This window comes from Typopeltis vanoorti, chromosome 20, assembly GCF_054136105.1.
Source record: "Typopeltis vanoorti isolate ZY-2024b chromosome 20, IOZ_Tvanoo_1.0, whole genome shotgun sequence".
Taxonomy (NCBI): domain Eukaryota; kingdom Metazoa; phylum Arthropoda; class Arachnida; order Uropygi; family Thelyphonidae; genus Typopeltis; species Typopeltis vanoorti.
The window spans coordinates 18,238,530-18,256,374 of record NC_143568.1 but is presented as its reverse complement, the minus strand read 5'-3'; the positions used below and the strand labels follow the sequence as shown (position 1 = coordinate 18,256,374).

At 36.2% G+C, this 17,845-nt stretch overlaps 1 protein-coding gene across 1 annotated transcript in view; it reads left to right on the top strand.

Annotated features, from left to right (window-relative positions):
* The window catches only part of LOC150095261 (F-box only protein 32), a 357,698-nt gene that overhangs the window by 146,897 nt on the left and 192,956 nt on the right, over window positions 1–17,845 (top strand). Inside the window, exon 3 of the mRNA XM_090409832.1 lies at window positions 15,008–15,060. Coding sequence (XP_090265958.1) covers window positions 15,008–15,060 — 53 coding nt within the window. The remainder of the gene's footprint in view (window positions 1–15,007; window positions 15,061–17,845) is intronic.

Genomic DNA, 17,845 nt, shown 5'->3' with positions numbered 1-17,845 from the left:
AAATTTCAATCTCTCTGTTGAGGTAGTCATCAGAAAACATATGTACAGGACATATGTTACATGACACTACACAAAAGGAAAATAAATCTAAATGGTTTATTAATCCTTTACCTAGTTTGATCTCTGCTGGAAAAATAAAAAAAATTATACATAAATATAAATTAAGAAAATGAAATGTATATATTATATAATAAATATAATAATATATAGATGAAAAATAAATAAAAATAAAAATTTTATAGTGAAACTACATTAAACACATCTCTACTGTCCTCTCATATTAAGGTTTTCTTGTGTTACCATCATGCCCATCTACAACCTATATAGCATCCAGAACATAATGGCAGAACTCCAATACAAGAATACCTTAATATAAGAGGACTGTAGAGATATTTTTATTGTATTCCCACTATTAAACTTTATTTTTTTTTTATCTGTATATTATTATACTTGTAAAAAAAAATTTGTGTTTCATTAATTTATATATGTGTATAATTCTTTATTTTTTTCCACAAGTGGTAAGGTTAGAGTAACTGATTAACAATGTATTTAGATTTCTCACTTTTGTGTGGTATCTTGTGCCCTATGCATATGTATGTTTCTCTGATGATGACCTTGATACAGAGTTCAAAACGTGGAGTATTATTTTCATAATTATAAGTAAAGTAATTACTTCAGCACATATGTTTTTGTCTCCATAAATTCTTCACAATGAATTAATCGTGTAGTACTGTCATCATATCCTGCACATCCCTTGATGGTAAATACCAAAAATTGATTATTAGAAATGATTATTAAATTCGGCATATTAAATAGTATTGCAATCTTGCTTAGTTGGTATAGTATTTCTACAATCCAACCAATTGGTGTTGGATTGTAGAAATCTCACTGTTGGCTTTGATGCTGGACAATATCTTTGCATACTTGATATCACAACCCTGCCTATTGGAGGAGGTCTGAAATAGCTTGAACTACAATGTTTGATCTCAAAAGCAAGGAAACATGATTATTTTTGCCTTCTTCTGATCCATGGTGTTGACATATTATGTTCATAACTTTTATGGTCAGATGCCTATAAAATGCTTACCATATACTACATCTTGCTTAAGTGGCAAAGGAGAATAAGATAGTTCCACTATATAAGGAAGGGCTCAAGATAGCTCTATAATTTGTAACCACCTTTCATTGCAGAGTGGCACTCAACTTTTTTTTTTGGAAAAGTTAAGTTGGTTGAAGGGGAAGAACAAGGGGCAATGCTGGAAGTTGATTGGGTGAGCAAGGATGTTAGGACTAGATTTTTTGCTTGGAGAATGGCAGACAAGTTATGTGATTGCTAAATGCGGTGAGTGCATTGTTAGTAAATAAGTAAGGAGGGAGAGACATTATGTGCGTAATGGTTAATGTGGACCTGTGCTAAGGTTAAAGTACACCATGGAGATATCTGATTCAGTGACATGTCTGAAAATATTAGATATGACCATATTGGAGTGCTGACAAGTAATAGACTAATTTGAGGAGCTGAAAGTTTATTTTTCACTTGGTTAGAGTATAATAAATTTAGTTTAATCCTTTATCCAAGTGTGAGCAAACAAAGTTTGCACCTGAAAGTATCTTCAGGACTGGAGTAAGGTGGTACAACACCAGGGCACTCCTTGCAAAGGTGGACCAAGCTAACATCACTCCTATCTCAGTATCTCCCATAATGCAAAACACATCTCCTTGCGGATATGTCTAATGTTATGCATTAAGGGAAGGACCAAAACCCAGACTAGTTTCGACCTTTATTGAGGTCTCTTCAGTGGGAGCCAAGCCCAAGTGGAGATACCAGGCAGAAGCATTAGCAGGTCATCTCTACCTATAGGAGTTGCCAAATGGTGTGCCACCCTTTTTTAATAAATTACTCTGGATTTAGAGAAATCTCCACTTGGGTCTGGCTCCCACTGAAGAGACCTCAATAAAGGTCGAAACTAGTCTGGGTTGTGGTCCTTCCCTTAATGCATAACATTAGACATATACGCAAGGAGATGTGTTTTGCATTATGGGAGATACTGAGATAGGAGTGTTGGTAGCTTGCTCCACCTTTGCAAGGAGTGCCCTGGTGTTGTACCACCTTACTCCAGTCCTGAAGATACTTTCAGGTGCAAACTTTGTTTGCTCACACTTGGATAAAGGATTAAACTAAATTTATTATAATTTGAGGAGCATTGTTGATTAGTACTACAAACTTAATCCTCTAGGGCGCGCCGGCCATATGTGCAATGTGTGCGGTGCACACAGGTGCCAAGGAGGAGGAAATATTTTAAAAAAACGTTTTTTTAAAGTGATTTTTTTTATTGGAGGGGCGATAGGGGCGCCAACTAAAGTTTTGCACACAGGTGCCGGACGCTACTGGCGTACTACTGGGTATAGGGGCACCAACTAAAGTTTTGCACACAGGAGCACCCCTGTGTCTGAAGCTAATTCTACGAAGTTCACCATCTCTTTTGATGAAAGCTTACCATCAATATTTTTCTAGTAGCAAGACTTATACGTTGGTTAGACATAACTGGTCATTTGTTTACAGAATTAACAACGCATATAAAGTATATTAATTAAAGGTAACTTTAATGAATAACTTCTATATTTCGGCAACGTCACATTGCCATCTTCAGGAACATAAAGATATGGTATGTGCACTCAGGAACTAACACAAAGCAAATGAGGAAGAAAGCAAGAAACTAATATTGTTCCTAAAGTCCTATTGGTGCCCTCTTGCGGGCTAATTTGGTAGTCTTGGCAGTTGGGCTGAAGTTCTCATAATGAAAGTCTCCCAAATTTGGGGCAGTTTCATGCAACTAAATTTGTTGAGGTTAGGAACGTTTTTTAGAGCTGCTGAAGATTCTTTGAATAATCTTTCGTATTTAAACTTGCTGCGATGAATTATTTTTGTTTTCTTCCAACGAATTTTATGGTGGGTATCTAAGACATGCTCTGTCAGCCCAGAGCGGCTGTACTGGTGAAACAGGATGTAGTCTTGGTGTTCTGAAATCCTGATATTTGTTGTTCTGCCTGTTTGGCCAAAGTAGGACAATTTGCAGCTGCAAGGGACCTGGTATACACCAGGTAGGTCTAGGGGAAGTGGTTGGTCTTTGGTAGAGCAGATAAGGGATGCCAACTCTTTATATGGTCTGTAACAGGAAGTAAGGTCATATTTTTTGAGGATATTGGTTATTTTCTCAGAGGTGCCCTGGATGTAGGGGATGGTGATAGACTTGGTTTAATCTTTATTAGCTTCGCCCTGTTAAGAGAACAAATTACCGCGACGCGCGTTCTCCTTGCCAATGAAAACAAAACCTTACGGGCGCTAGAGGAAGAGCTTTCGAATACACTCAGCCTTGATCTATGGTCTATACTTCATGACATCTCATGCGCATCGACAAGAAAGGAATTCGAAAAAATACGTAGTCGGCACGTGAAGAAATACGAAAACCTGACAAAAACTTCTACTTCCATACCTCAGCCACCACTCAACACTGTAGTCAACCTCTCGTTGGCAGTTTTAAAGCCTGAAGCACTCACCGCACTTTCACATGGTCACAATTTCGCCCTAGCTCCTAAAAGGATACCTGCTGAAGAAATCATGATCCAAATAGAGCGTGGAATTTGCAACCTGCCTAACCATATCGCCAACAACGTAAGACTGGATGTAGTCGGTGTTCTCACTAAAGCCAAACCTCCAAAATCCAACTTATCCAAAAACGAATATACAGCCCTACAAGAATTGAAAAACAACAAAAAAAATAGTAATCACCAAAGCTAATAAGGGAAGCGCCACTGTGGTACTCAATCAAAAAGAGTACAAAGGTAAGCTAAATTCTTTAGTACTAGACCGTACTACTTACCTCCCCATTGAATATAATCCGACCAGCTCTTAGATTAGAACTATCCACAGACTCCTTAAGAAAGTCACTTCTTGGCCTGTGGAAGTCACCAACAAACTTAAACCTTATAACTCTAAACCCCCCCCCGATTATATGGACTCCCAAAAATACATAAACAAAATGTGCCATTGCGTCCCATAGTGGATGGCATTGATTCCCCCACATATAAATTAGCCAAACATTTAGCCAAAACGCTCACACACTACACTGGCAACACACCATCACACATAAACTCAGCCCACTTTAAAGCCAGTATAGAAAACCTCGCACTCCAACACACTGACATAATGGTCAGTTTTGATGTCTCCTCCCTATTCACTAATGTCCCACTCAAAGAAACCCTTGAGCTCATCCAAGCCAAGTTTCCTCCCGATATCTCAGCCCTATTTCAGTTCACAATGAACTCAGGCTATTTCGTTTGGCAAGGAAAGTTCTACAAACAGATAGAGGGGACAGCCATGGGTTCACCGATTTTTCCACCCTTGGCCAATTTCTTTACGGAGACATTTGAAGAGAAAGCCTTAAACTCCGCCCCATAAAAACCAATATTTGGCTTCGTTATGTGGATGATGTGTTTGCTATTTGGCCACATGGCTCAGACACACTCCACTCCTTCCTAGCACACTTAAACAACCAACACCCCAGAGTCCAGTTCACCTTAGAAAAAGAGGAAAACAACACCCTCCCCTTTCTAGACACTTTAATCGCCCGCCAGCTTGATGGATCTTTGGTTTTCTCTGTTTACAGAAAACCCACCCACACTGGCAGATACATTCACCAGCAATCCCCCCCCCCCCTCACAACAATATGGGGTGATAAAAACACTATATAACAGGGCAAAATTAATCTGCTCAGATGACAAGGCCCTGACTATTGAACTAAACCACATCCTCAACACTTTCTTAGCCAATGGCTATAACCCCCAAAAAATCCAAAAAATACTAAAACCTGTAAACCACAACCCCCCCCCCCCTCCACAATAAAGATTACACCAAGTCTATCACCATCCCTTACATCCAGGGCACCTCTGAGAAAATAACCAATATCCTCAAAAAATATGACCTTACTTCCTGTTACAGACCATATAAAGAGTTGGCATCCCTTATCCGCTCTACCAAAGACCAACCACTTCCCCTAGACCTACCTGGTGTATACCAGGTCCCTTGCAGCTGCAAATTGTCCTACTTTGGCCAAACAGGCAGAACAACAAATATCAGGATTTCAGAACACCAAGACTACATCCTGTTTCACCAGTACAGCCGCTCTGGGCTGACAGAGCATGCCTTAGATACCCACCATAAAATTCGTTGGAAGAAAACAAAAATAATTCATCGCAGCAAGTTTAAATACGAAAGATTATTCAAAGAATCTTCAGCAGCTCTAAAAAAACATTCCTAACCTCAACAAATTTGGGTGCATGAAACTGCCCCAAATTTGGGAGACTTTCATTATGAGAACTTCAGCCCAATTGCCAAGACTACCAAATTAGCCCGCAAGAGGGCACCAATAGGACTTTAGGAACAATATTAGTTTCTTGCTTTCTTCCTCATTTGCTTTGTGTTAGTGCCTGCGTGCACATAACATATCTTTATGTTCCTGAAGATGGCAATGTGACGTTGCCGAAATGTAGAAGTTATTCATTAAAGTTACCTTTAATTAATATACTTTATATGCGTTGTTAATTCCGTAAACCAATTACCAGTTATATCAATATTTTCATTTTCTCCATCCATGTGAAAGAATTCCTAATCCACTCAAATTTTGTCTCAAGTTCTAAAAAATTATTTTTTAAATTTCTCTTGTTATAGGTGCTGTTTTGAAGTCTTTGATAATCAGGTTAGAAATTTTTTCTTCAAGTGCAAGCATGAAATCATTCAGAGGTTTTCAATCTTGATTGCCAAAGTGTTACTGTCAGTTTCATTTTTGTGCAAATTGTTTAGACTTTATCATGAACATTAAAGATGGTCACATCTTTTCCTTGCAGAGCCAATGTTCAACTCATTCAAGATGCTGAACATATTGGCTATTATCTCTGATTAGAGAGGTACAATGCTTGACTTTCACTTTTATTATTCTAAGACCAATTGAGTAAGACTCATCTAATATCCCTTTTGTCATACACATAGCTCATCATACCATGCCTTAAACACATTGAAATTCTCTGCAGACACCTTACCTTTAGCAATATGTGGTGATTGGCATTCATTTTAGTCAAATTATGGACTCTACAACCGTGTTATAAATAACTATTTTAATTTCTTGACATTTCGACCTTCATGTTAAGGTCATCATCTGGAGTATATACAGAGACAGGCTGAATTACATTTCACACAGTATGCTAAAGAGACAATGATTTGATCAATGGTTATTCTAGTGACATGACCTCTAGTGAAAATAAAAATAATAAATTAATTAATTAAAAAAAACTACATCAAAGCTATATTCTATTTAAGATAACATCAGAGAAACATTCTTTCATATAGCTAGTTTTATTACAGTAATAATGATGCCCTAATTTTCTTTCAAGATTTAGGCTAAAAACTGTTTAGGCATCTAAAGGACTATACTTTCATTCTCTTTCCAGGTCTTCCTTACATCATTTCCCTTTAGATTTATTACTTTCTTTAGTAGCCTTCCTTTTTCTATTTGTTACACATGTTCTCTACAATTCTTTTGGTGTCCTTTATTTTATCATTTATCATTCCATCCATATTTCATCCTTTTGTTCTATCCATTCTTATACATCCTTTAACTGCTCTAAGAAATATTTCTTTTCAGCTGCTATTTTCATCTTTTTTTTTCCTCTATCCAACTTTCTGAACCATATGGTATTGTCAGTATTGCCAACAATAATATATGGTTCACCTGTCTTTATAAAATTGTTTCCTTCCTTGTTTTGGCTTTTGTTGTTGGTCTTATAGTACCACAGATTGCTTGAAAATGGAGGTTGCATCGTTATCTATATCAAATGTAACCTAAATATTGAAAATGTGTTACTTGTTGTAGACTTTGGTTTTCAGTTACTATTTTATTTCATATGGCATATTCACCCTGGGTCCAGGGGGACATCCATCCCCCAGACTCCCCCCCCCCAAGTTCTGGACTGGTAGGCTGGTTCTCCTTGAATTCTGATGACTCGAATTTTGAAGACTCGAAAGGGGTCTCCCCCCCCCTGGTGCCTGCAGTGCCCAACCCCCATGAGTTGTGGACTGGTAGGCCAGTTCTCCTTGAATTCTGATGACTCAAATTTTGAAGACTCAAAAGGGCGTTCTGCCTCCGGCGCCCAACCTCCCTGAGTTCCGGACTGGTAGGCTGGTTCTCTTTGAATTCTGATGACTCGAATTTTGAAGACTCGACACTCAGGGTAGCCCCTGAGTTTCAAAACGTTTCAAATAACTTGACAAAAATGTTACAAAAAAGCTTATAATTTTATTATAGGATAGATATATTTCTTAGTTTTAACACGTTTACGAATTTTAGCATGTTCGGTTGAATTTTATTGCTGCTCTGGGCAGGCGAACTCGCACACATTTAATTAATAACAATAATTTTTAGTTAGATACGGTGTTTGCCGGTGCAACATATGGTTTTGCTCGAGTCTATACAGCATAATTTCTGTATGAGGGTACATGTGATTCATTAATTAGTGGCGTTTTTATCCCAGTTGTCTCTATTTGCACTATTTGTTGAGAAATATATTACACAGACTGCTCATAACTTATTCACTGACATAATAAAAGTACTTTTTTTTCTTGCCTCTGCAGTATAGTGGCTGTTGGGGAGGGCGTGTTATTTACTGCTGCAAGCGAGTTACTATCACCTACCGTGAATGTATTTAAGCTTTTTTCATGTGCGAGGTATGCGAAACTTTTTAATTTCTTTTTTTGAAAAGTGAAATCAGGGATGCGAGTTATATTCGAGTAAGTATGGTATTTCAACTATGGATGAGTACATTGGTACCTTCTTTAAATGGAAAAATACCTCAGATGACTGATAATCATCATCATCAACAACCATGGGTCCAATGCCCGTAGGTGTCTGCTGCCATCTTGATATGATTCTTCCATTGCATTCTATTTTGTGCAAGATGACTCAGTTTGTGTATAGAGTTTCCGCACCATTTGACGATGTCATCGCCACATTCTCTGTTTGGTCTTCCTCTTTTGTTCTTTCCTTCAATTATTCCAAACAGCAACATTTTTAGTTTTCTCTCATCATTCATTCTACATATATGGCCAAATAGATGTAGTTTCCTTTTGATTATTTTCTGGATCAGGTTTTCTTTTGGTTGTATTAGTCTGTAGATTTCCTCATTGTTCACTTTCTGTATCCAGCTTATTCTCAAGATCTTTCTATAGCACTTCCTCTCAAATGCCAATATCCTCCTTTCAGATTCTCTCAGGAGTACCCAGACCTCGCATCCATAGAGCATGCTGCTGAAGATACAGGTTTCTACAATGTGCAGTTTAGTTTGCATCTTTATAGCTCGGCTCTTCTATATTTTGTCCGTGGCTTTTAAAATAGTTGTTGCTGTGGCTATTCTAATTTTTATCTCTTTTTTTGGGGTACAAGTCATGTGGCATCCAAGATATGTGAAGTGTTCCACATTTTCCATTTGAAATCTGTCTATCGTAACTCTGTTCAGTAACTCCTGTTGTCCGAATATCATTGTTTTAGTTTTTTCAAAGTTGACATTTAGTCCATATCTTTTTTTCTTCTGTGTATAGCGTTTGCAATGTCTGTTCCAGCCTTGCTGCATCTTCTTCAACCAGGACGATGTCATCTGCAAAGCAGAGGTAGTTTATTCTCATGCCATTTATTGAAATGCCCCACCTTCTTCTTTAATCTTATCTAGTGTTCTTCCCAGATGTGTGATGAAGATGATTGATGATATTAGGTCCCCTTGTCTTTTGCCTTGACGAGTGGCAAACCAATCTCCAGTCTCACCTGCTATCCTGATTTTTGCTTGTGCTTGGCTGTTTATATCTTTCAGCAGGCGGATCAATTTATTGTCCACACCATAGGATTCCAAGACAGCCCATGTTATATTTTGGTCAATATTATCACATGCTTTTTGGAAGTCCATATATTTGAAACAGCAATATATCGTTTTGTTCTTTCTTCGAGTCAACAAATACTCGCACTATTAGTCTTAGTGCGAGTATTTGTTGCACTGTACTTCGATCTTGTCGAAATTCAGCTTGCTTATCCAGAAGATGTGCCTCCATATTCCCCTTCAGGCGTTCTGTTAATATTTTCATCAGCACTTTGCCAAGATGACTCATTAATGCAATAGTTCTGTAATTGATGCATTCTAAAGCACTGTCTTTCTTATGAAGAACAACCAATACTGATTTTTTTTCCACTCTTCGGGGGCATATTCTGATCTCCATATTTCATTACATAGCTGATGTATTTCTTTTACAACTGATTCTCCCCCATATTTTAGCATCTCACCTATTATGTTGTCATTTCCAGAACTCTTGTTCTTGAGATGTTTTATAGCCTTATTCACCTCCTCTTCCAAGATGTCATTTTCAAAGATCTCTGCTGGTGGAGAGATTGCTTTTAGTTCTTTGATTACTTCTGTTGCAGTATCAATTAGTTGATTTTTATATAGTTTACTGCAATATCCTGTCCATCTATGTATGATTTCTGTCTTGTCCATCAATACTTTACCATTTTCATCTTTGAATGCTACTGATCTTGTTTGCCACTTCCTATTGACATTTCTTATAAGTTTGTAGACCTCTCTAGTTTTGTGTTCTCCATAGTACTGTTCAATGTCTTTGCACTGGTCCTCCAACCATTTAGCTTTATCAGATCTTGCTGCTTTCCGTACTTCATTGCATTTTTGATGGTATAACTATCTGCTGCCTCTTAATTATCTCTTAAGTTTCAGTTCTCTTTTCTCTTGTACCAATTTTAGGGTTTCCTGAGTTATCCATTTCTTGTTGATCTTTTCTCTTTCAGGAATTACTTCCTCTACTGGTTTTTTTAGCACTGTGTTCTGCTCTTGTATTTATATTTTGTTTTTCACTTGCAGTCTTAAGCTTAGTTTCCAATATGTTCTGATATACTGTTCTTAGCCTGTCTTCATTTAGTTTTGAGATGTCTCTAGCTTTTTGGAACTTTCCTTTGCACTTCTGTTTCAGTTTTAGTCTTATATTTGCAATCACTAAACTGTGGTCCAACTCAATATCAGTTCCTTGGAATGATCTGCACTGTTGAACTGAGGTTCTCTGGTCTGTTAATATCAGATCGATCATATTCTTGTATTTGCCATTGAAGGAGCACCACGTCCATTTACGACAATCTTTTTGTTGGAATTTGGTATTGCAAATTGTCAGGTTGTTATCCGTGGCAAATTCCAGAAGCATCTCTCCACGTTCATTTCTTTCTCCATATCCAAATTTTCCCATAACCTTTCCCCATCCTGTGTTATTTTTGCCAATCTTTTGCATTCCAGTCTCCTCCAATGATGAGTATATCCTGCTTCAGCATTTCATCAATTACTAGTTGTAGATCCCTGTAAAATTTCTCAATGTTTTCATCTGCACTCTCTGCAGTGGGCACATATATTTGAATGGTTGTGATATTAAATGGTTGGGCACTGGATGACTACATTGGTACCTTCTTTAAATGGAAAAATAACTCTGATGACAGTGATAATACAACATGAATTTGTAATGACAGTTTGTGTGTAGTTTCTGAAGAGAAAGAGGTCTGTAACGAATCCACAGAAACACAAAATTCCCATCAGTTGCAATGCGATAATATTAATATGCTGAACAAAAGGAAAGATTTGCCAACTTGCTGGACACTCGACCATTGGATCACATTCAAAGGTAAATACAATTGGTTATTTTGTAGGAACATTTTTCTCTTTTGTGACTTTTCTGCCTGTATGGTAATTATGCCTACATTATTGTGTTTTTATTCAACAATTGTTTACAGTTTTGAATTCGTATATAAAGTCAGTATCAACAGTCTCCTGATTACAAACGCATGATGGAAGGGATGGGAGATTTGGAGCTTCCCCAGATAGCATTCAAAGGTAAATACAATTGGTTATTTTGTATAGGCCCCCGGAAATTATTCGTTTAGAATTTAACCACCATAGGGAACATTCCACAGACCATTCACCATCTTGGTCACTCTCCTCTGAATCTTCTTCACTACTTCTTCATTCCCAAGAAACCCAGGAGACAAGACCTGAGCACAGTAATCCATTTGTGGATGCATCAGGGCCTTATAAAGAGGAATACCAGCCTGGCTGGCCGAGTGGTTAGCGTATCTGCTCTCCAGCAAAAAGGCTGCGGGTTTGAATCCTGCCATGGGCATGGATGTTTGCGATTGTCTGTGGAAATACTAGTAGTTGTGGTCGGGGGTAGATGGCATTGATGTAGTTGCAGTCAGTTGGTGGATTTGAGTGGTGGAAACAGAGTTGTACAGTAGGTGCCCTCCCTCGATGAGTCTTTGTACTCCATGGAGGTGTCTAATAATAATAACTTCCTTATCTCTACTTGTGTATTCTATCACCACCCCTAAATCTCTTGATCTGTTTTCTGGAGTACAGTTCCATTAATGCAATACACAGCTTGTAATCTGTTTATCCCAAAATGCAAAACTTGACATTTCTCCACATTAAACTGACACACATAATCTTTTGCCCATACTGACAGCCTATTTAAATCATCCTGCAAGCTTTCTACATCACCTTGATTAATTATTACTCTACTTAATTTTGCATCATAAGCAAACAACTGAATATTTCCTTTCAGTTTTTTTTTTAATATCATTTATGTACAAATAAACAGTAATGGTTCTAGCACTAAACCTCGCAGCACACCACTAGTCACTTGTTTTTGCCTTTTTGATATCTGCCGAGCAGCCACCCTTTTATTCACATAACTAGTGTCATATCCATGCTCATTTGTTTTAATTTGAATAAGAGAGTTCCATGTGGTATTCTGTCAAATGCCTTTGTAAAATCTAGCAGAATCATTGTGTAGCCATATCCTTTATCCAATGCAGCTGTCACTCGATAAATTTAGCAGGTTGTCCTGTTGATTTTTTGTTTTTTATGCTGTCCTGTATGAGAGGTTGCAGAATCTATGCATGTTAGTGAGAAGGAATCTTTTTGATATTCTTTAAATTAACACTTTGCTTTCTTAATTCATAGATAAATTTGAATCAGTATCTTTTCACATTTTTTTTTATAGCTTCTTGCAAGTAAATTCATATCAGGATATTACATTATCTGTGATCTCTTTAATCCAAAATGTTTGCCTTCTCACTTTGCAACAGTCAGTTTGTACCCATCATTTGATTACAGAGTAAATTATACTTGACAAGGAATTATGTTCTTGTTTTAATTCTTTATCTAAGTGTAAGCAAACAAAGTTTGCACATGAAGTATCTTCATGTATATAGAGGCTATACTCTGGTATCTCAGTGCCTTCATATCCCATAGTGCCAAGTATACTTCCTTTCAGGAATACACAAACTTTGTGTTCTACTTTGGATAAAGGATTAAACAAGAATATATAATTTCTCCTCAAGTATAACTTACTCTCTAACCAAATGAAAAAACTTTGGCTATTTTTGGCCAACAGTTGGTATTAGCAAGCCTTTATTGATGTTTGATGATATAGGAATAGAATGCAAAGGATATTAATTTTCAGGGAGGATAAAACAATCTGTGAGGTGGAGAGGGGATGAGAAATTTGCAACCAGTAAGAGTAGAAGTTCAGCAGATGGGCAGAGTTGTTGAAGATAGTGCATTTGATTTTATGTAATTGCTTCCTAATATAAGGTGGTGGGAGGGGGGGAACGACTAACCAAAATTTAATTGATCGACAACTTAGAGGGCATGTAATAGAAATGTTACTAAAATGGTTTTATAGGTTTAATGCAGAAGTAATTTTTTAATATTTGACAGTAGGTTGGGAATAAAGGATCACTTGGAGGGTATACAAGACCGGACATGGTATATAACAGTACTTCCCAAACTTATGGATGCCAAGGTCCCCCTTTGGAAAAATTAAAATATTTTGCAGTCCCCCCCCCATTGAAAAAAAATTGTAATACAGACATATATTATTATAATATTTATTGTATTTATATTCAAGATTTGGTTTGTAATCTTTTTTGTGTTGCTTATCAATACCTTAGACACGAAAGTTATATGAATAAGCATATATTTACTAATATTCATTAATAGCCTAAATACACAAGAAGCAAAATTTGTTAACCAACACCAATGTGCAATTTTTTCCATATTAAAATATAAAAAAGAACAAAAAAGAAATAATAAAAATTAAAGAAGTTTCTTTTAAGATAAAAAAAAAAATTTGTTTTCATTATTTCACAGTTCCCCTCAACAAAACTTATGGCTCCCAAGGGGGACTACGGCCCACAGTTTGGGAAGCGCTGGTATATAAGACTAAATTTTTGGATTGAAGAGTGAAAAATGAGTGGAAAAAATTACTAGAGGCAGTTGAATTGATTTTGTTAGTGATGGGTTTGTATGAATAATGGTTAGTGCGGACCTCCTGTGAGTCTTCAAATTCATATGGAGATGTCCATATAATAATAAATTATGTAATAGCTTGATAATAGTTTGTAAAAAAATATATATTAACTGAATTAGAACAAGAATAGAAATACTAAAAATACGGAACCCAAATTTAAATTGTATATTCAAATCCATATCTGCAGAAATATGAAAAAGAAAGGAATGAAGAAAAGTTGGTAGTATTGATACAAAGAACATGTCTACCTTCCCAGGGCATTCTTCTGAAAAAAAAAAAAAAAATTAGAGGGTTGGGGGGGGGGGTCCATGTGCAAGGGCTATTGTAAGTTAGTAAACACATTAAATAACTGCCACATTGTTGAAGAGAGCAGTAATTATATTTGAACACTAACTGGCTTTGATAATCCACATAAACATCTGTGATCAGATATGATTTTTCTGGCTTCTGCAAGAAGACATGGAGAAGGTTTGCATGTAGGTAACCAAGATATTATTAAACCCATGAAATGTTGATTATGAGAACAGATTTAGGTATTGTGGTACAAAACTATATTCTAATCCTAAGTATTTTAAAATTATGGTAATCTTCTTCCTCTGCGCATATATCCCACTTCTAATGCAGGGTCCACGTGTTACATAGATACAATTTTGTTAGTACAATCCCCAGCTGGCCTGCCGCTTTGTGGGGAGGGATGTCTTTTTGACTGTAGCAGCGTATGTTCATGGGACTAGTTTGCTAGTTCTGAGGGATGAAAAACCAGTTTCCAGGAGAAAAAACCCTCTACCAGCTAACTCACCTTTAGTCAAAAGAGACCAGATAAAGGTTCCTCAAGTCATTGATGGGAATCGAACCCAGGTCTTTCTGACCAAAGGGCTTTGTCTATACTGACTGAACTATGGAGGCTCTTTTAATGTTTTTTATTAAAATGGAAAAATATAACTTCTGCATTGATTTAGCCTCATTAAAGACTGAAACTGGTCTGAGTAGTGGTCCTTCCTATAATGCATAGCAATATACACACATTGGAAAGGAAATGTGCTTGGTTTTATGAGATACTGAGACAACTGATGTGAAGTCAACAACCTTTATATATGAGTAGTGTAGTTGTGAAGATGCTTTACTTGCAAAATTTATTTGCTTACACTTGGGCATAGGATTAAAACAAGAATGTAATGTCTTGTCTATTATATACTGAAAGTATTGTCAGTGTCCAAGTTTGGTAAAACAAAGAAGGAATGTGAGCAAAGTCATAATATGGATGTTAGAGAAATTTTTCCATCTGTTGCAGATGAAGTAAGAAGTAAATATACACTGGAAGCTGTATAAGTGTGTGTTTTGTGAAAGTGGAAGGTTTAGATTTTTCTCATGGCATGTGGTGAGCAAGTGGAATTGGTTGCCAGTGGAAGAGGGTGAATACTTTTCTTTAAATAAGTTCAAAGGAAGAGATGATAGTGTTGTGTGGGTTAAGGCCTCTCTACAATGAAACCATGAAGATAGTAATGATGAAAATGATAATCTTTTATTTATTTATTATTATTTTTTTTACAGATCTTGAGAAGTGGCAACCATATTGCCAGATCACTTTAAAAAGCACCAAAGAGGTAAGTTTTCAATGCCCTTAGAAATACTTTCATCATAAAACAAATCAAATGTAAACTTTGCTCTTACCTCTGATGTAATACAATGATGCCCATATAATATCAGTATAAACTGAAAACAGATGAATGAATTTTTACTCTTAAATCATGGTATTATATTATAATAATGTTAATACTTTAATATATTATTATATTAATATTTTATAAAAGCCTAAGAATTAAAAATTCTTTACATTCACTGAAAATGCCATAGAAAGCAAATCTGAAAGTAGGTAGGAAGTATGCAAGAAGACCACAGAGACAAAGCAGACAGGCATGATGAATTTGTAACCTAAAATCAAAAGAATAGCAACCCACTACACACTAATTGGCTCTCCCACTTAATACTGTGTGAAATGTCTTTCTTGTTATCTTCAGAATCTCACTAACCATACTATCTTATATTAAAAACAGCCTTGACTGTCAAGAAAATATGAAACATTTGTGTCTTTTTAATAACGAGATTATGGTTTCATTTGATGTAGTCTCCCTGTTCACCACCATATCACCACAAGAGACTCTAATTTTTACAATCTGATTGACCAGAAGACATTGTTAACTTATTTCAATTCACCATCAATGCAGGCTGTTTTACATGGTGTAATAAGTTCTTCCAACAGATGGAAGGAACAGCAATGGGCAATTCTATCTCACCAGCCTTAATTGAGTATATTATGGAGCATCTAGAAAAGCAACTATATTTCCTCAACCTTTCATATGATTAAGTTTTTGTCGATATATTTGCCATCTGGTCCCATTCTAAATCAGAATTACTTCAGTTCTTGAAGAAAATAAACTCCTTGTACTCCCATATCAAGTTCACTATTGAACATGAATCCAATAAACATCTCCCTTTTTTTTGAATACCTTAATAATTTGAATTCATGCAGGTCCTGTTGAATTTTCAGTTTATTGGAAACCAACCTTTACTGGCAGATATATTCACTCATCCTCGCACCATCATTCATAGAAGATCTGTATAATCAAGAGTCTTGTGCCTAGAACTCATATGATCGGCTCTTCTTTTCCCTTTTGTTAGATGAACCGAATACTATTAAAAGCAATCTGATGTGTGATAATGCAACAAAACTACCATTCAAAAAATTGCTAATTATCATCACTCAACCAGACTTCTCTTCTTGAGTATTCTGCAATTGAGCAGGTTCTTTTAGTAGCAGAAACTTTCCTTCCACTCTCTTCTGTTCTGAGCCTTCTCTTTCAAGGTTGTGTACCTGTCTCCATTCAGCATGTCATCTAGCATTGTTTTCCTTACTCTTCCTCTGGGACTTTTTCCATCTATTTTTCCTTCGATGGCATCTCTGATTCCATTCCATCCCATCTCAGAATATGTCCGATCCAGTTTCCTTGCTTCTTTTTATCCTCCTTAACAGACTTCTTTCTTCTTCTACTCTTTTTAAGACCTCTTCATTAGTTATTTTATCTGTCCATTTGATTTTTTCCATCCTTCTCCAAATCCACATCTCAAAGCTTTCCAAAATTTTAATTTCTTCTTTCTTCAATGTCCAAGTTTCAGCTGCATAGAGGGCAACACTCCACACATAACATTTTATTAGTCTTTTCTTTAGGTTTTTATCCATTTTACTTCTGAATAAATTCCATTTTCTATTAAAAGGCATCTCTTCCCATTGCTATTCTTGCTTTTATGTCACTTTTACATCTTCCATCACTGCTAATCACACTTCCCAGATATTTAAATGTCTTTACTTGATTCAATTTTCCCCATTTATTCTGATATCCATATTTGCCTCTTTCCTTGCTATTTTCATTACCTTTTGTTTTTCTGATGTTAATTTTCATTCCATAATTGATACAGAATTCTAGTAATCTGTTCAACAGGTGTTGTAGTCCTGTTTCAGTATTTGATAATAATGCCTTGTCATCTGCTTGTCTTATTGCAAATATCTGTCTACCTCCAATCTTTATTCCTTCTTCCAAATGCTCCAGTGCTTCTCTTCTTTGCTTCAGAATACATGTTAAACAAAATTGGTGACAGAGAACAGCCTTGTCTTACTCCTCGTCCAGTGATACTTGGTTCTGTTGTACCATATATCTCTCACCATGGCAGTTTGTCCCATATAAAGTGAAATAATTAGCCTTCTGTCTTTTCAATCTATACCAATCTTTTCCATTACTTCCACCATCTTATCCCATTTTATAAAGTCAAAAGCGTTTTTCAAAATCTATATAACAGATATTAACTTCTTTATTCACTTCCAGACTTCTTTCACTTGCGATTGGACTGTTAAGAATAGTATCTCTTGTTTCCCTACCCTTCCTGAAACCAAACTGATCTTCAAGAAATTTTTCCACCTTAGATGCAATTCTTTGCGTGTTAAGATTCTCATAAATATTTTTGATGTATGGGAAATGAAGCTTATTATTCTAAAATCCTTGCAGTTCACTGCATTACTTTTCTTTGGTGTAGGTATAAATATTAATGTCATAAAATCTTTTGGTAGTTCTCCTTTGTTATAAATTAAATTTATTATTTTTGTTATTTCTTCAGTTCCTTTCTTCTGAAGTTGTTTCAGGAATTCTGCAGGTATTTCATCTATTCTTTCTGCCTTTACACATTTTAGTTCTCTAATGGCCATTTCTACTCCTGTCTTCAAAATCTCTGGGCCTAGATCATCTTCATTTACCTTCTTTATATCCTCTAATGGCAACTCATTTGGTCTATTTTCCTTGTCATATAGATCCTCAATGTATTCCTTCCATCTCATTAGGA